This window comes from Oncorhynchus nerka, linkage group LG12 (genome assembly GCF_034236695.1).
Source record: "Oncorhynchus nerka isolate Pitt River linkage group LG12, Oner_Uvic_2.0, whole genome shotgun sequence".
In the NCBI taxonomy this organism is placed as follows: domain Eukaryota; kingdom Metazoa; phylum Chordata; class Actinopteri; order Salmoniformes; family Salmonidae; genus Oncorhynchus; species Oncorhynchus nerka.
In genome coordinates this window covers 86,501,354-86,522,236 of record NC_088407.1, presented here as the reverse complement: position 1 = coordinate 86,522,236, position 20,883 = coordinate 86,501,354, and the positions used below count along the sequence as shown (strand labels likewise).

Here is a 20,883-nt window from a genome sequence, read left to right as displayed (position 1 = left end):
TGTGTCTGCTTGGGGGGGATATATACGGCTGTGATTATAATCGAAGAGAATTCTCTTGGAAGATAATGCGGCCTACATTTGATTGTGAGTAATTCTAAATCAGGTGAACAGAAGGATTTGAGTTCCTGTATGTTTCCTTCATCACACCATGTCTCGTTAGTCATGAGGCATACGCCCCCGCCACTCTTCTTACCAGAAAGATGTTTGTTTCTGTCGGCGCGATGCGTGGAGAAACCCGTTGGCTGCACCGCATCGGATAGCGTCTTCCCAGTAAGCCATGTTTCCGTGAAGCAGAGAACGTTGCAGTCTCTGATGTCCCTCTGGAATGCTACCCTTGCTCGGATTTCATCAACCTTGTTGTCAAGAGACTGGACATTGGCAAGAAGAATGCTGGGGAGTGGTGCGCGATGTGCCCTTGTCCGGAGTCTGACCAGAAGACCGCTACGTTTCCCTCTTTTTCGGAGTCGTTTCCTTGGGTCGCTGCATGCGATCCATTCTGTTGTCCTGTTTGTAAGGCAGAACACAGGATCCGCGTCGCGGAAAACATATTCTTGGTCGTACTGATTGTGAGTTGACGCTGATCTTATATTCAGTAGTTCTTCTCGACTGTATGTAATGAAACCTAAGATGACCTGGGATACTAATGTAAGAAATAACATGTAAAATAACAAAAAAACTGCATAGTTTCCTAGGAACGCGAAGCGAGGCGGCCATCTCTGTCGGCGCCGGAAGTATAGTGGCCAGTCAGGTGAAATCCATAGCTTAGGACCAAATTAATATATTTCAATTGACTGATTTCCTTATATGAACAGTTACTCAGTAAAATCTTTGAAACTGTTTCATGTATATTTTTGCTCAGTGTAGTTCAACATCAGGTTTTAGTAGATTCATTTGACAAAGTTTCCCATCCCAAAACTGACTACTTAGATGACCCGCGTAAGAATGTTCTATACAGAAGAAGAAAAACGAATTAGCGCAGCTGACTGTAATTTCATCTATTTTAAGAGAATCTCAAACTATGGCAATAAAGCCATTTTTCTACTTCCCCAGAGTCGGCATGCTAACTGTTCCTGTAGACTTTGCGCTAACGCTAGTCTTTGCGCTAACGCTAGTCTTTGCGCTAACGCTAGTCTTTGCGCTAACGCTAGTTAGCCTTGTCTAGTGAAACTACTGTACTTCCAACTTCATTCATACTAAAATGGTATTATGTTGCAGCTAGCAATATTAAATACATTTTCCCACACCAAATAAATATATAACTATACTGAACAAAAAATATAAAATGAAAACATTTTACAGAGTTTAGTTTGTTGAAAGGAAATCTGTCAATTGAAATGAATTCATTAGGCCCTAATCTATGGATTTCACATGAAATAGTTCTGTTTCATCAGCTGTCTCAGACAATCCTGCAGATGAAGAAGCCGGACGTGGAGGTCCTGGGCTGGCGTGGTTACATGTGGTCTGCGGTTGGGAGGCTTCTCTAAAATGATGTTGGAGGTGGCTTATGGTAGATAAATGAACATTCAATTCTCTGGCAACAGCTCTGGTGGACATTCCTGCAGTCAGCATGCTAAATGCACGCTCCCTCAAAACTTGAGACATCCGTTGCATTGTGTTGTGTGACAAAACTGCACATTTTAAAGTGGCCTTTTATTGTCCCCCCAGCACAAGGTGCACCTGTGTAATGATCATGCTGTTTAATCAGCTTCTTGATTATGCCACACCTGTCAGGTGGCTGGACAATCTTGGCAAAGGAGAAAGGCTCACTAACAGAGATGTAAACACACAACATTTAGAAGAAATAAGCTTTTTGTACGTATGGAACATTTATGGGATATTTTATTTCAGCTCAGGGACCAACACTTTACATGAGTCGATATATTTGTTCAGTATAATAATAATTTGCGGACCCCTGGGGGGGGGACCAGTTTGCTCTAGATTTTTATTTATTTATTTTACCTTTATTTAACTAGGCAAGTCAGTTAAGAACAAATTCTTATTTTCAGTGACGGCCTAGGAACAGTGGGTTAAACTGCCTGTTCAGGGGGCAGAATGACAGATTTGTACCTTCCGGTTACTAGTCCAACGCTCTAACCACTAGGCTACCCTGCCGCCTCTACACTCTAACCACTAGGCTACCCTGCCGCCTCTACACTCTAACCACTAGGCTACCCTGCCGCCTCTACACTCTAACCACTAGGCTACCCTGCCGCCTCTACACTCTAACCACTAGGCTACCCTGCCGCCTCTACACTCTAACCACTAGGCTACCCTGCCGCCTCTACACTCTAACCACTAGGCTACCCTGCCACCCCAAAGATGACTGTACAAATACAACAGCTGAGCTTCTCATTCTAAAACGTTTCTTCATTCAGTCAGTGTGATCTGACTGAACGATGGTCTAAAGACGTCCTCACTAGCCAGGGGGCCCCAGTTTCAAAATACCGTTGAGTGCCCCCAAACTAGAAATTTCCCCACAGACATGACCTGCTGCTATTATTACACAACTTAAAATATCTTTCATGTCACTTTTAATTTCAGAATAAAAATAAACACAATAGGCCATACATAATTGTTTTGAACACATTTTTGTCATAATATTTTATCAGTGGGGCCTCCTGGGCAGCCGGGGTTAATTTCAATTGAAATCCACCCCTGTCACACTGTTGCAATCCAGGCTGGAGCCATAGAGAGGAAGGATGTGGGTCGCCACAGTGTTGCAGACCTGGAACCTTTCAAATACATTTTAGCGTTCGCTCCAATCTGATTGGACTCTTAGGTGTCAGATGGGCAGGATTATTTGATTGGTTCCACTGCATCAAACAAGCCCAGATAAAGTATTAGACATTATTTTGAATAGTATTTGAACCCAGGTCTGCTCTAATCTGATTGGACTCTTAGGTGTCAAATGGGCAGGATTATTTGATTGGTTCCACTGCATCAAACAAGCCCAGATAAAGTATTAGACATTATTTTGAATAGTATTTGAACCCAGGTCTGCTCTAATCTGATTGGACTCTTAGGTGTCAAATGGGAAGGATTATTTGATTGGTTCCACTGCATCAAACAAGCCCAGATAAAGTATTAGACATTATTTTGAATAGTATTTGAACCCAGGTCTGCGGTGTCGGTCAATCATTTAACAGAAAGAGGTTTGCTGCTGCCTGTCTTCACTCTCGTTTGAAGTGGTGAAACACTGGCTTTTATCCCAAATAGCACCCTATTCCCTATATAGTGAACATCTTATGAACAGAGCCCTACGGCCCCTGGTCCAAAGTAGTACACTACATAGGGAGCCACTACATTTGGGAGCTCAGAGGTTGAGATAGCCTTCTCAACCTCTGAGCCAACCAATCGACGAGTTGTTGCCCTTGTTTGGATTCTGATAACAACATTACACACCGGAGGGTTTTTGCCCTTTTCAATTTGGGCTGTGTGTTTGCAGTGCAATGCACTTCTGAACACTGAACTAGATTGTTTTGATTATTCATTGACTGAAGTGGAGAGGCATGAAACCTGTCCTCTACATAACGAATAGTGTTGTAGAAGTTACACTTATTTTAACAATGACAAACCACAAGGATTTCATTCTTTGCAGTAGAGTGTATCTATACGGAAAACAAATGCGCTTGTATGAAATGACTCGTTGTCCATGAGCTCGTCGTCGGGCAAATGGCTTTTACAGAGGAAACCTAAAATGTGTAACGTTTTTCACTTGTTGTGGCAGACCATTTATAGATAAAATGATAAGTAGCATATGGACCTTTGCTCTTTTGTTCTCTATTGAGTCTCAAGCAAGGGGGATCTATATCTAATAGGGTAAGACAGTTTAAATAAGCTCATGATGCATTTATTAATTATATTCTCCAAGAATCAAATGATACATCTCAATAATTTAGTCAAAAACCTGGATGTATCAATACCAGATTGCCCCTTTAAAATGCAGTGGTTATAAAGCAGAGAAGGGTTGTTACCTGCCAGCCGTTCTTGATCTTCTGATTGAAGATCCCATACTCATAACGGATGCCATAACCGTACGCTGCCAGACCCAGGGTGGCCATCGAGTCCAGGAAACATGCTGGGCAGGGAATTTCAATTCATTACTAGTCGATCTTTCAAAAATACCAAACCGATGAAGTTTAAAGACACAGTGGATGCAAAGAAAACCTGTATGGTGTAAGGGGGGTAGAGTATAGCTTAAAGTATGGTGTAAGGGGGGTAGAGTATAGCTTAAAGTATGGTGTAAGGGGGTAGAGTATAGCTTAAAGTATGGTGTAAGGGGGTAGAGTATAGCTTAAAGTATGGTGTAAGGGGGTAGAGTATAGCTTAAAGTATGGTGTAAGGGGTAGAGTATAGCTTAAAGTATGGTGTAAGGGGGTAGAGTATAGCTTAAAGTATGGTGTAAGGGGGTAGAGTATAGCTTAAAGTATGGTGTAAGGGGTAGAGTATAGCTTAAAGTATGGTGTAGGGGTAAAGTATGGTGTAAAGTATGGTGTAGGGGGTAAAGTATGGTGTAGGGGGTAAAGTATGGTGTAAAGTATGGTGTAGGGGGTAAAGTATGGTGTAGGGGGTAAAGTATGGTGTAGGGGGTAAAGTATGGTGTAAAGTATGGTGTAGGGGGTAAAGTATGGTGTAGGGGGTAAAGTATGGTGTAAAGTATGGTGTAGGGGGTAAAGTATGGTGTAGGGGGTAAAGTATGGTGTAAAGTATGGTGTAGGGGGTAAAGTATGGTGTAAAGTATGGCGTAAAGTATGGTGTAGTATTTCTTAGTATCTGTTCTGGAATATTCCTATGGAGGTTAGTTATAGAGACTATAGGAGTTGGCTTATTAGAACAAACAGATCTGGGACCAGGCTACAGTGAGGTTGATAATTTCCTTCGTGGAATGAAGATCTGCTCTCATTTCAAAAAGGCTGCGTTTACACAGGGAGCCCAAATCTGATCTTTTTTTTAGAGAATTGAGCTGCTTGTGTAAACACGGACATGCAGCCATCCAAACAGCCTCCTACGGTTGGTTAAACTTCCTGTTTTGGCCAGCCAACAACAGCCTCATAGTGTTAGGTAAACTTCCTGTTCTGGCTTGCAGACAGGAGAGGTTTGCTGTAGTTTTCCAACCGATGACGACCCACTGTATTCTGTACTACATTAAATAGAACCCTGTAGCCAACTTCTTTGGTCACGAACCTCCATAGAAGTTAGCCAGGACACACACCTAACACTTGGTCCATACTGTACCTGCCAGTCTGCCCAGGCCTCCGTTCCCCAGCCCGGCATCTTCCTCCATCTCTTCCAGATCCTCCATGTCCAAACCCAGCTACACAACAAACAGAGACTTCAAATAAATAACTCAAATTCAACTTGTTCAGGCAATACAACAACAAAAAAATAGAACATTTAATAATGTATGAGCTGATGCATCACATCATTACGCTTAACCTGCTCGACTGAGGTGTGTTAATAACGCTTAACCTGCTCGACTAAGGTGTGTTAATCACGCTTAACCTGCTCGACTAAGGTGTGGCAATCACGCTTAACCTGCACGACTAAAGGTGTGTTAATCACGCTTAACCTGCTCGACTAAGGTGTTAATCACGCTTAACCTGCTCGACTAAGGTGTGTTAATCACGCTTTCACAGTTGTTGAGAAATTCTGTCTCTTGTAACAGCTGTTTTAGTCTCTGGCTCCAGTGGTTCCTGCCTGTAGTCATGCCATTGGTGTGCTCCAGACGTCTCTCAGTTCTGTCTCACCTGGTAGATGGCCTCGTCACAGGCGTTCTGCAGCCCCAGGTTAATCATGGTGTTCTGGAGGGTTCTGCCCATGTAGAACTCCAGGGAGAGATAGTACACCCGCTGGTCAAGGAGAACAGGGGTGTATTCATTAGGTGGCAGACCATAATCAAAAAATAATCATTTTTTCAATGCAAACCCGTTTATTCCAATTAGAAAACGTTTTGCATTAAAAAAAAGAAGAGTTTGTATTGAACAAAGTCAGGTATGTCAATAACCAGCTTTAGTTCCATTCTCTGTGTGCTTCCTAGTGATGAACACATCCCAGGAACATGCAACATTCAGTACTAATACAACACTGGCACGTATCAATAAAAAAATAAAATACGTTCTCAGAGTAGGAGTGTAATCCTTTTCATTATGATGTGAAAGTCAAAACTGATCCGAGATCAGCTCTCCTACTCTCAGATTCTTCCGGAATACAACCAGGCCATTGAAACTATGATTTCATGAGAGTCCTATTGCTTCATGGTAAGGCTAAATATAGTCTTCATCAGAATTTCTCTCTCCTTCCTCCCAAAGTGTACAGTTGTTTAAGTCCCTTCACTAAATTGAAAAAGGAAAATGACTGGAATAAGAAATAATGGTGGAAACGCCCACTAACCTATGGTCTCCACCAATCCAACGCTATTAGAAATAATGGTGGAAACGCCCACTAACCTATGGTCTCCACCAATCCAACGCTATTAGAAATAATGGTGGAAATGCCCACTAAACTATAGTCTCCACCAATCCAACGCTATTAGAAATAAATGGTGGATACGCCCACTAACCTATGGTCTCCACCAATCCAACGCTATTAGAAATAAATGGTGGAAACGCCCACTAACCTATGGTCTCCACCAATCCAACGCTATTAGAAATAATGGTGGATACGCCCACTAACCTATGGTCTCCACCAATCCAACGCTATTAGAAATAAATGGTGGAAACGCCCACTAACCTATGGTCTCCACCAATCCAACGCCATTAGAAATAAATGGTGGAAACGCCCACTAAACTATGGTCTCCACCAATCCAACGCGATTAGATTTGTAGAAATTAGGTTACATTTCAGGAGGAAGGAGATATTATCAGGAAGCATCCAGAGGGTGCATAATGATGATAATGATGACGAGGAGCAGCAAACGGAAACATGTATTAGAAAGGGAGGCGGGGCTGTGACTAGTGATGGTCATTCCGAGTCTTTTCGGAGAGCCACATTATTTGGCTCCGTTGACATAAAAAAAAAATAAGAGACGCGTAAATTGCGTCCCAAACAGCTCTTTATTCAAAACTCTTGAAAATCGACCTTGATTTTTTTTTTCAATTGCAAATCTCAAATGTAATCCAAAAAAAGTAGGGTACAATGTCAGATCGTGATATGCACGTTTTAGATACATATTTTAGATACATAACCCCACTTTTTGGGGGGAGGGGGGAGGGGCGCAGTGCAAAAACCTGCGTGCACCGGATCGATATGTTCTCTCCACTATGTATTATTTTTCTTGCAGTGAGGATTCACCATCTTCTGATAATTATTTTGTAATTTATTAGCAGATAATCGTTGTTTGAAACTCAAAAAAATGTGTTAGTAGACGCAGTATGCAAATCTGGGAACCAAATACGATTCGGTTCCCAAAGTTCACCAAAAAGAGCCATTGGAACGACCCATCAATAGCTAATACTGGACCAAATAAGGACAGCACAAGACAGACAGGTAAAGCCAGGATAAATTCTCCAAACAAAAGTACAGCATGATATTTGGAAAAGCCAACAACTTTACCTTGGGATCGGTCTCGTAGTAGAACTGCTGGGTTCTGATCCATCTTCCCACCAGGTGATCTCGAACCGTGTGCGCGAGGGCGAAGTAATAATCCCGCGGCGTCGCTACATTCCTGTCTTTGACCAAAGTGAAGTGGAGGTGTCGGTTAAAACCTTTCTTCAACTCGGCGACGTTCTCCACCCCGACAATTCCTCTGATACTGATCTGTTTACGCTTCTCCTGGTCAGTGAGAGGAGCCGCCATGCTGCTGAACAAAACGGCTGCTAACAGTCATTCAATTTCAACTCTTAAAGTGGAGAAATTAAGTTTAGGTAGTTGCTTTTCTGTAGCGTCAGTCTCCTCCTCTTTAATGTCCATTGGTGCATGGAGGAGGAGGTGTGTCGTGTTCCCAACCTCCCAACCTCTCAACCTCTGGCAGATGAGCGCAGAGAAAAATATTGGAAAAATCTTTTTTGGACACTTCTCATTTTATTGAATATTCACAGATACAGAAAACACTAAGAGAGATCAGTAATAATAGCAACACTTCCAAATATAGTAATAACAATAATCATAACAATAGCAACAGTTGTCTTTATTGACATATAAGTAAGCAGACTATATGTAAAGTATAACCAATGTTTAAGGACATTGGACTTTTTGTATAACCCGCCAAGCAGAGCTTCGATTTGATTACTTTATATTTCCGACGCACATTGCTTAAGCGCGCATTATATACATTGAGAGAACTGCCTACGGTGTGTCGCCCAGCGACCGTATGTAAATTCTAGAATGCTAAATTATGCTAAATTAGGAGAGTAAAGAAAGGTTGTCTTGAGGGACTGCAGGACGCATTTGGTTATTGATACCGCCACTACCCACGTGCGTTTCCTGTGCTCAAACTTGTATTTCATTCAACTCACATCTTCTTGGATAGGCACCTTAAATGACTTAAATGATCAGACAACGTGGTCTATACAGCAGGTTTAGAGAAGCTACAATGAGTATGGATAAATTACACCAATAGTTCAACATCAACCTTCCAGTACCGACAGTATCTACACATTTGTATTTGGTTGAATCAAATATAAATTCAGTCTCAAAATTGCTTAAAAACTAGTTTACAAAAGAATGCTAATTTAATTTGTATCCTGGAATAGTTATATAACATTGGGATAATGACCATCTTTGTCTTAATTTGGCCTAGATCAGAGATGACCCTCCCCCTCTCTGTCTTCCTCGCTCTCTCTGTCTCCCCCCCACTCTCTCTCCCCCCCACTCTGTCTTCCTGCCCCTGGTTCTGTCTCCCTCGCCCCCTCTCTCTCTCTCTCTCTCTCTTACTCTGTCTCCCTCGCCCCTCTCTGTCTCCTCGTCTCCTCTGTCCCCTCGCCCCTCTCTCTGTCTCCCTCGCCCCTCTCTCTGTCTCCCTCGCCCCTCTCTCTGTCTCCCTCGCCCCTCTCTCTGTCTCCCTCCCCCGTCTCTCTCTGTCTCAGTCCCCCTCCGTCTACCTGTTTCTCTCTCTCTCTCTCTCTCTCTCTCTCTCTCTCTCTCTCTCTCTCTCTCTCACAACACACACACACACACACACACACACACGTGTGTCCAGTGACCTCCTCAGTGCTGGGCCTGTGTAGATATTTTTGGGCAGTGTGGGAAAGAGTCTGTCTAGTAGTCTGCATAATGACTCAACAAAGAGGCAAACAGAAAAAACAACTACGTGTTTAGAGAGTTGGCAATGGCATTAATGAGTTCCAGGGTGAAATGTCCTCTAGATACAGATCTAGGATCATCTTCCTCTCCTCCAATCCACAACCTTAACCAACCATGAGGAATATGCAAAACTGACCCAAGATCAGTATCTAGGAGAAAACTTCAATCCTGTCTCAGAGCTCTACTCTAATTGTCCGTAGAGCTCTGAGACAGGATTGTGTCGAGGCACAGATCTGGGGGAAGGGTACCAAAAAAATGTCTGCAGCATTGAAGGTCCCCAAGAACACAGTGGTCTCCATCAGTCTTAAATGGAGAAGTTTGGAACCACCAAGACTCTTCCTAGAGCTTGCCGACCGGCAAAACTGAGCAATTGGTGGAGAATGGCCTTGGTCAGGGAGGTGACCAAGAACCCGATGGTCACTTTGACAGAGCTCCAGAGTTCCTCTGTGGAGATGGGAGAACCTTCCAGAAGGACAACCATCTCTGCAGCACTCTACCAATCAGGCCTTTAGAGGGGCCAGACGGAAGCCACTCCTCAGTAAAAGGCACATGACAGCCCACTTGGAGTTTGCCAAAAGGCACCTAAAAGACTCTCAGACCATGATGGTCTGATGAAACCAATATTGAAATATTTGGCCTGAATGCCAAGAGTCACGCCTGGAGGAAACATGGCACCACTGGAGTATAGTACAGAGAGATCCTTGATGAAAACCTGCTCTAGAGCGCTCAGGACCTCAGACTGGGGTGATGGTTCACCTTCCAACAGGACAACGACCCTAAGAACACAGCCAAGACAACGCAGGAGTGGCTTCGGGACAAGTCTCTGAATGTCCTTGAGTGGCCCAGCCAGAGCCCGGACTTGAACCCGATTGAACATCTCTGAAGAGACCTGAAAACAGCTGTGCAGTGACGTTCCTCATCCAACCTGACAGAGCTTGAGAGGATCTGCAGAGAAGTCAGAAACTCCCCAAATACAGGTGTGCCAAGCTTGTAGCGTCATACCCAAGAAGACTCAGGCTGTAATCACTGCCAAAGGTGCTTCAACAAAGTACTGAGTAAAGGGTCTGAATACTTATGTAAATATGATATCTTTAAAAAAAGTTTTTAAATTTTTTAAAATATGCAACCTTTTCTAAAAACCTGTTTTTGCTTTGTCATTATGGGGTATTGTGATGTCATTATGGGGTATTGTGATGTCATTATGGGGTATTGTGATGTCATTATGGGGTGCTGTGTGTAGAACAATGAGGGTAAAAACGATTTAACCCATGTTATAATAAGGCTGTAACGTAACAAAATGTAGAAAAAGTCAAGGGGTCTGAATACTTTCCGAATACACTGTATCTCCATAGATCTACCAACACCCCAAATAACTAACACCCCAATATATCTCCATAGATGTACCAACACACCAATATATCTTCATAGGTCTACCAACACCCCAATATATCTCCATAGATCTACCAACACACCAATATATCTCCATAGGTCTACCAACACACCAATATATCTCCATAGGCCGACCAACAGCCCAATATATCTCCATAGGTCTACCAACACCCCAATATATCTCCATAGGTCTACCAACACCCCAAATAACTAACACCCCAATATATATCCATAGAGCTACCAACACCCCAAATAACTAACACCCCAATATATCTCCATAGAGCTACCAACACCCCAAATAACTAACACCCCAATATATCTCCATAGGTCTACCAACACACCAATATATCTCCATAGGCCGACCAACACCCCAATATATCTCCATAGGTCTACCAACACCCCAATATATCTCCATAGGTCTACCAACACCCCAAATAACTAACACCCCAATATATCTCCATAGAGCTACCAACACCCCAAATAACTAACACCCCAATATATCTCCATAGAGCTACCAACACCCCAAATAACTAACACCCCAATATATCTCCATAGGTCTACCAACACCCCAAATAACTAACACCCCAATATATCTCCATAGATGTACCAACACCCCAATATATCTCCATAGGCCGACCAACACCCCAATATATCTCCATAGATCTACCAACACCCCAATATATCTCCATAGGTCTACCAACACCCCAATATATCTCCATAGGCCGACCAACACCCCAATATATCTCCATAGGCCGACCAACACCCCAATATATCTCCATAGGTCTACCAACACCCCAAATAACTAACACCCCAATATATCTCCATAGGTCTACCAACACCCCAATATATCTCCATAGGTCTACCAACACCCCAATATATCTCCATAGGTCTACCAACACCCCAATATATCTCCATAGGCCGACCAACACCCCAATATATCTCCATAGGTCTACCAACACCCCAATATATCTCCATAGGTCTACCAACACCCCAATATATCTCCATAGGCCGACCAACACCCCAATATATCTCCATAGTTCTACCAACACCCCAAATAACTAACACCCCAATATATCTCCATAGATCTACCAACACCCCAAATAACTAACACCCCAATATATCTCCATAGGTCTACCAACACCCCAATATATCTCCATAGGTCTACCAACACCCCAATATATCTCCATAGGTCTACCAACACCCCAAATAACTAACACCCCAATATATCTCCATAGGTCTACCAACACCCCAAATAACTAACACCCCAATATATCTCCATAGATCTACCAACACCCCAAATAACTAACACCCCAATATATCTCCATAGATGTACCAACACCCCAATATATCTCCATAGGTCTACCAACACCCCAATATATCTCCATAGGTCTACCAACACCCCAATATATCTCCATAGGTCTACCAACACCCCAATATATCTCCATAGGTCTACCAACACCCCAATATATCTCCATAGGTCTACCAACACCCCAATATATCTCCATAGGTCTACCAACACCCCAATATATCTCCATAGATCTACCAACACACCAAATAACTAACACCCCAATATATCTCCATAGAGCTACCAACACCCCAAATAACTAACACCCCAATATATCTCCATAAATGTACCAACACCCCAATATATCTCCATAGGTCTACCAACACCCCAATATATCTCCATAGGTCTACCAACACCCCAATATATCTCCATAGAGCTACCAACACCCCAAATAACTAACACCCCAATATATCTCCATAGATGTACCAACACCCCAATATATCTCCATAGGTCTACCAACACCCCAATATATCTCCATAGGTCTACCAACACCCCAATATATCTCCATAGAGCTACCAACACCCCAAATAACTAACACCCCAATATATCTCCATAGATGTACCAACACCCCAATATATCTCCATAGGTCTACCAACACCCCAATATATCTCCATAGGCCGACCAACACCCCAATATATCTCCATAGATCTACCAACAACCCAATATATCCCCATAGATCTACCAACACCCCAATATATCTTCATAGGTCTACCAACACCCCAATATATCTCCATAGGTCTACCAACACACCAGTATATCTCCATAGGTCTACCAACACCCCAATATATCTTCATAGGTCTACCAACACCCCAATATATCTCCATAGGTCTACCAACACACCAGTATATCTCCATAGGTCTACCAACACCCCAATATATCTTCATAGGTCTACCAACACCCCAATATATCTCCATAGGCCGACCAACACCCCAATATATCTCCATAGGCCGATCAACACCCCAATATATCTCCATAGGTCTACCAACACCCCAATATATCTCCATAGGCCGACCAACACCCCAATATATCTCCATAGGTCTACCAACACCCCAAATAACTAACACCCCAATATATCTCCATAGGTCTACCAACACCCCAATATATCTCCATAGGTCTACCAACACCCCAATATATCTCCATAGGTCTACCAACACCCCAATATATCTCCATAGGCCGACCAACACCCCAATATATCTCCATAGGTCTACCAACACCCCAATATATCTCCATAGGTCTACCAACACCCCAATATATCTCCATAGGCCGACCAACACCCCAATATATCTCCATAGTTCTACCAACACCCCAAATAACTAACACCCCAATATATCTCCATAGATCTACCAACACCCCAAATAACTAACACCCCAATATATCTCCATAGGTCTACCAACACCCCAATATATCTCCATAGGTCTACCAACACCCCAATATATCTCCATAGGTCTACCAACACCCCAATATATCTCCATAGGTCTACCAACACCCCAAATAACTAACACCCCAATATATCTCCATAGATCTACCAACACCCCAAATAACTAACACCCCAATATATCTCCATAGATGTACCAACACCCCAATATATCTCCATAGGTCTACCAACACCCCAATATATCTCCATAGGTCTACCAACACCCCAATATATCTCCATAGGTCTACCAACACCCCAATATATCTCCATAGGTCTACCAACACCCCAATATATCTCCATAGGTCTACCAACACCCCAATATATCTCCATAGGTCTACCAACACCCCAATATATCTCCATAGGTCTACCAACACCCCAATATATCTCCATAGATCTACCAACACACCAAATAACTAACACCCCAATATATCTCCATAGAGCTACCAACACCCCAAATAACTAACACCCCAATATATCTCCATAAATGTACCAACACCCCAATATATCTCCATAGGTCTACCAACACCCCAATATATCTCCATAGGTCTACCAACACCCCAATATATCTCCATAGAGCTACCAACACCCCAAATAACTAACACCCCAATATATCTCCATAGATGTACCAACACCCCAATATATCTCCATAGGTCTACCAACACCCCAATATATCTCCATAGGTCTACCAACACCCCAATATATCTCCATAGAGCTACCAACACCCCAAATAACTAACACCCCAATATATCTCCATAGATGTACCAACACCCCAATATATCTCCATAGGTCTACCAACACCCCAATATATCTCCATAGGCCGACCAACACCCCAATATATCTCCATAGATCTACCAACAACCCAATATATCTCCATAGATCTACCAACACCCCAATATATCTTCATAGGTCTACCAACACCCCAATATATCTCCATAGGTCTACCAACACACCAGTATATCTCCATAGGTCTACCAACACCCCAATATATCTTCATAGGTCTACCAACACCCCAATATATCTCCATAGGCCGACCAACACCCCAATATATCTCCATAGGCCGATTAACACCCCAATATATCTCCATAGGTCTACCAACACCCCAATATATCTCCATAGGTCTACCAACACCCCAATATATTTCCATAGGTCTACCAACACCCCAAATAACCATCACCCCAAATAACCATCACCCCAAAGAACCATCACCACAAAGAACCATCACCACAAAGAACCATCACCCCAAATAACCATCACCCCAAAGAACCATCACCCCAAATAACCATCACCCCGAATAACCATCACCCCAAAGAACCATCACCCCAAAGAACCATCACCCTGAATAACCATCACCCCAAAGAACCATCAACCCAAAGAACCATCACCCCAAAGAACCATCACCCCAAAGAACCATCACCCCAAAGAACCATCACCCCGAATAACCATCACCCCAAAGAACCATCACCCCAAAGAACCATCACCCCAAAAACCATCACCCCAAAACCATCACCCCAAAGAACCATCACCCCAAAGAACCGGCAGTTGGAAGATGGTTGATGACCATCCAAGTCCCCCTGTGGAGTGCTTTGTTTGATTCCTAATGACATCAAGGAAATGAATACGCTTACAAAAAGGATGCCTCAAGACATAAATCCTCTGTAGTTAGTTAGTTAGTTAGTTAGTTAGCCCATTTGACAGGGTTTTTAAAGGGATTTTGAATGGATTTTAAAGGGATGTTAAAGGGATTTTAAAAGGGATCATTTCAGGGTGAATGCCAAGTGTCACTGATCTCACTGCCTCTGTCCCAAATGGGACCCTATTCGCTATATAGTTCACTACTTTTGACGAGAGACCTATGGGCCCAGGTCAAATGTATTGCCCTAAATAGGGAATTGGGTGCCATTTGGGACACAGACACTGTGTGCTGAAGTGAACACTCCAGTAGGTCTAGAGTTGTTCGAGAGTTGTTCGAGAGTTGTTCTAGAGTTGTTCGAGAGTTGCTCTAGAGTTGTTCTAGAGTTGCTCTAGGTGAAGCATCCTGTCTTTGTTTTTTGAAGGTTTTGTAGCCCATCAACCACTAGCGCTAGCCTGGGTACCAGTCTGATTGTGCTATCATTCTACTTCTTGCCACTCCCTGTCAACAGTCCTGCTTGTAGACAACCAGGAAACAGCACTGCTTGTAGACAACCAGGAAACAGCCCTGCTTGTAGACAACCAGGAAACAGCCCTGCTTATAGACAACCAGGAAACATCCCTGCTTATAGACAACCAGGAAACAGCACTGCTTGTAGACAACCAGGAAACAGCCCTGCTTGTAGACAACCAGGAAACAGTCCTGCTTATAGACAACCAGGAAACAGCCCTGCTTATAGACAACCAGGAAACAGCCCTGCTTATAGACAACCAGGAAACAGCCCTGCTTGTAGACAGCTAATACCTTAATGGGATATTCCATTCATCATTAAAATCATATATTAAGTAAAAAAAATATTTAAAAAAGAACAACAATGTTATATGAAAAATCAAAGATACTCTGTGTAAACATCAATAATCAATCCATCTATACATCTCCTTCACATAAAGAGCATTTTCAAGAACAATCATACAAAAAACGATGTCTTAGATAAGGGGTTCTCAAACTCCTAATCAGAACACAACTCGAGTGAGATAAAAACACGAGGACTTCTACTATGACGTTGGCATGGCGTTGGCGTTGGCATGGCGTTGCCGGACGAACCAAGTCTTTGATCCCGGGAAGGAACGTTTTAAAGACCCATCTCCTTGGCAATGAGAAAATGTCGCCGAATTTTCTGCAATTCTACTCATTTTGCCACGAGGCAGAAAGAAATCATTGCCATTTTAAAGCTTAAATTACAGTGCATTTCTGTTTGTAAAAAATATAATATTTTGAGGGGTAATTGAGTTGAAAAATGTACAATTGGTGGAGTACTGTGGATACCAATATCCCTGTAAGCCACCCAGGGTTGAGGACAGAAACGTGTAGATTAATAAAATTACATTGTATTTTAATGTATTACACTCTCTTAACTTATTCCACGGATCCCTTCGCCAAAATGATTTTAATCTGTTGTTGTTAGTAATATTGACTATATGTAAAAAATAAAATAAAAAGTATGTGGACACCCCTTCAAATTAGTGGATTTGGCTATTTCAGCAACACCCGTTTGCTGACAGGTGTATAAAATCGAGCACACCGACATGCAATCTCCGTAGACAAACATTGGCAGTAGAATGGCCCTTACTGAAGAGCTCAGTGACTTTCAAATGTGGCACCGTCATAGGATGCCACCTTTCCTACAAGTCAGTCAGTTCGTGAAATTTCTGCCCTGCTAGAACTGCCCCGGTCAACTGTAAGTGCTGTTATTGTGAAGTGTAAATGTCCAGGAGCAACAACGGCTCAGCCGCGAAGTGGTAGGCCACACAAGCTCACAGAACGGGACCGCCGTGTTTTTCATGGTTCCAGGCTAGGTCCCTTAGTTCCAGTGAAGGGAAATCTTAACGCTACAGCATACAATGACATTCTAGATGATTCTGTGCCTCTAACTTTTTTTGCAACAGTTTGGGGAAGGCCCTTTCCTGTTTCAGCACAAAGCAAGGTCCGTACAGAAATAGTTTGTCGAGAACGGTGTTGAAGAACTCGACTGGCCTGCACAGAGCCCTGACCTCAACCCCATCGAACACCTTTGGAATTAATTAGAACGCCGACTTCGAGCCAGGCCTAATCGCCCAACATCAGTGCCTGATCTCACAAATGCTCTTGTGGCTGAATGGAAGCAAGTCCCCGCAGCAATGTTCCATCATCTAGTGGAAAGCCTTCTCAGAAGAGTGGAGGCTGTTATAGCAGCAATGTTCCATCATCTAGTGGAAAGCCTTCTCAGAAGAGTGGAGGCTGTTATAGCAGCAATGTTCCAACATCTAGTGGAAAGCCTTCCCAGAAGAGTGGAGGCTGTTATAGCAGCAATGTTCCATCATCTAGTGGAAAGCCTTCTCAGAAGAGTGGAGGCTGTTATAACAGCAATGTTCCATCATCTAGAGGAAAGCCTTCCCAGAAGAGTAGAGGCTGTTATAGCAGCAAAAAGGGGACAAACTTCATATTAATGCCCATGATTTTGGAATGAGATATTTGACGAGTAGGCGTCCACATACTTTTGGTCATGAAGTGTATATATTGAGATCTACTAAAATGGATACCCTACAGTACCCCACTTTGAGAACCGCTGCCCTAGTTAGTGCACTACTTTCGACCAGAGCCCTATGGCCACTGGTGTAAAGTGGTTCACTCTATAGGGTATAGGGTGCTATATGGGACCCTAGGATTCAGTCATCTACAGGAAGAGCATTAGTACGCTGCGTTGCAGTAGCCCCTTATTTCAAAACAGACAGGAGTGAAACATCAAGCATTATAAAAACGTGTTCTTAACTGACTTGTCTAGTTCAATAAAGGTTCAATAAAAAATATAAATACATTATCCCCATCACCACCACCTCCACCTCCATCCCCATCACCACCACCTCCACCTCCATCCCCTCCACCACCACCTCCATCCCCATCACCTCCACCCCCAACACTACCACATTATCCCCATCACCTCCACCTCCACCCCCAACACCACCTCCACCCCCATCACCTCCACCTCCACCCCCATCACCTCCACCACCACCCCCATCACCTCCACCTCCACCCCCAACACTACCACATTATCCCCATCACCTCCACCTCCACCCCCAACACCACCCCCATCACCTCCACCACCACCCCATCACCTCCACCCCCATCACCTCCACCACCACCCCCATCACCTCCGCCCCCATCACCTCCACCACCACCCCCATCACCTCCACCCCCATCCCCATCACCTCCACCCCAACACTACCACATTATCCCCATCACCTCCACCCCCAACACCACCTCCACCCCCATCATCTCCACCACCACTCCCATCACCTCCACCACCACCCCCATCACCTCCACCACCACCCCCATCACCTTCACCCCCATCACCTACACCCCCAACACTACCACATTATCCCCATCACCTCCACCCCCAACACCACCTCCACCCCATCACCTCCACCCCCACCCCCATCACCTCCACCCCCAACACTACCACATTATCCCCATCACCTCCACCCCAACACTACCACATTATCCCCATCACCTCCACCCCCACCACCACCTCCACCCCCAACACTACCACCACCTCCAACACCACCCCCAATCCCACCTCCACCCCCAACACTACCACAACCTCTCCCCCAACACCTCCACCTCCCCATCACCTCCACCCCCAACACCACCTCCACCCCCAACACTACCACAACCTCCCCCAACACCACCTCCACCCCCAATCCAACCACCCAAACCACCACCACCCCCAACACTACCACAACCTCCCCATCCCGACGAGCCCTGGGCAGAAGTAGTTCATTTAGGGAACATGTGGGATGTACCATAGGTTTGAATAAATAAAGGTCTTCTTGGTAGAATAGAATAAGTCGACTGTATTTCGTTGGTTACAAACTACGGATGCGATTCAGGTTAAAAAAACACAGCCTCTGGTAGCGTCTCAATTACATAATACAATAGAAATACAGTCCACGTCTACAGTCCGTCCCACGTGACAGTCCGTCCCACAGTCCGTCCCACATGACAGTCCGTCCCACATGACAGTCCGTCCCACAGTCCGTCCCACATGGCAGTCCGTCCCACAGTCCGTCCCACATGACAGTCCGTCCCACATGACAGTCCGTCCCACAGTCCTTCCCACATGACAGTCCGTCCCACATGACAGTCCGTCCCACAGTCCGTCCCACATGACAGTCCGTCCCACATGACAGTCCGTCCCACATGGCAGTCCGTCCCACAGTCCGTCCCACATGACAGTCCGTCCCACATGACAGTCCGTCCCACAGTCCTTCCCACATGACAGTCCTTCCCACCTGACAGTCCGTCCCACATGACAGTCCGTCCCACAGTCCTTCCCACATGACAGTCCGTCCCACATGACAGTCCGTCCCACATGACAGTCCTTCCCACCTGACAGTCCGTCCCACATGACAGTCCGTCCCACAGTCCTTCCCACATGGCAGTCCGTCCCACAGTCCTTCCCACATGACAGTCCGTCCCACATGACAGTCCGTCCCACATGACAGTCCTTCCCACCTGACAGTCCGTCCCACCTGGCAGTCCGTCCCACCTGGCAGTCCGTCCCACATGACAGTCCGTCCCACATGACAGTCCGTCCCACATGACAGTCCGTCCCACATGACAGTCCTTCCCACCTGACAGTCCGTCCCACATGACAGTCCGTCCCACAGTCCTTCCCACATGACAGTCCGTCCCACCTGGCAGTCCGTCCCACCTGGCAGTCCGTCCCACATGACAGTCCGTCCCCGTCCCACATGACAGTCCGTCCCACATGACAGTCCGTCCCCGTCCCACATGACAGTCCTTCCCACATGACAGTCCGTCCCACCTGGCAGTCCGTCCCACATGGCAGTCCGTCCCACATGACAGTCCGTCCCCGTCCCACATGACAGTCCTTCCCACATGACAGTCCGTCCCACATGACAGTCCGTCCCACATGGCAGTCCGTCCCACGTGACAGTCCGTCCCCGTCCCACCTGACAGTCCTTCCCACATAACAGTCCTTCCCACATGACAGTCCGTCCCACATGACAGTCCTTCCCACAGTCCGTCCCACATGGCAGTCCGTCCCACATGACAGTCCGTCCCACATGACAGTCCGTCCCACATGACAGTCCGTCCCCGTCCCACATGACAGTCCTTCCCACATGACAGTCCTTCCCACATGACAGTCCTTCCCACATGACAGTCCGTCCCCGTCCCACATGACAGTCCATCCCACATGGCAGTCCGTCCCACATGGCAGTCCGTCCCACCTGACAGTCCGTCCCACATGACAGTCCGTCCCCGTCCCACATGACAGTCCGTCCCACATGGCAGTCCGTCCCACATGACAGTCCGTCCCACATGACAGTCCTTCCCACAGTCCGTCCCACATGACAGTCCGTCCCACATGACAGTCCGTCCCACCTGACATTGGATTGGATTGAAGTTACAAGTTTGGTGAAAGAAATGACAGAATTCCCTTACGTTGACAACTCTGTTTCAAATCCAATCAGTTTTTCTCGTTGATTCAACTTCATCACATTGAATTTTTTGGGGTTGAAATGACGTGGAATCAACGTCGATTCAACCAGTTTTGGCCCAGCGGGCCTCTTCAGCAGGTAGATGAGTGTCCTGTTCTGCTTCTCTGGCTGTCATCAAGGGTAATCCACTCCTGTTCCATTCTGCACTCTCATGTATATGGGTTTGGTTGGACAAGGATTCTGTTGAAATGTTAGTGTGGAGAAGTGGTTTGTACAGACTATGGTAACAGGGTCATTGTGTGTGTGTGTGTGTGTGTGTGTTGCTGAGAGAGCGACAGAGAGAGAGACAGAGAGAGACAGAGAA

General features: G+C 45.0%; 1 protein-coding gene across 1 annotated transcript in view; it reads right to left on the bottom strand.

Annotated features, from left to right (window-relative positions):
- The window catches only part of LOC115138854 (glycogen phosphorylase, liver form-like), a 35,106-nt gene extending 27,252 nt beyond the window's left edge, over positions 1-7,854 (bottom strand). The window contains exons 1-4 of the mRNA XM_065025906.1: positions 7,552-7,854; positions 5,748-5,849; positions 5,236-5,314; positions 3,975-4,078 (exon numbers count right to left, since the gene is read on the bottom strand). Of these exons, the coding sequence (XP_064881978.1) occupies positions 3,975-4,078; positions 5,236-5,314; positions 5,748-5,849; positions 7,552-7,794 (528 nt within the window). The 5' untranslated portion in view covers positions 7,795-7,854. The remainder of the gene's footprint in view (positions 1-3,974; positions 4,079-5,235; positions 5,315-5,747; positions 5,850-7,551) is intronic.
- Between the last annotated feature and the right edge of the window lie 13,029 nt (positions 7,855-20,883).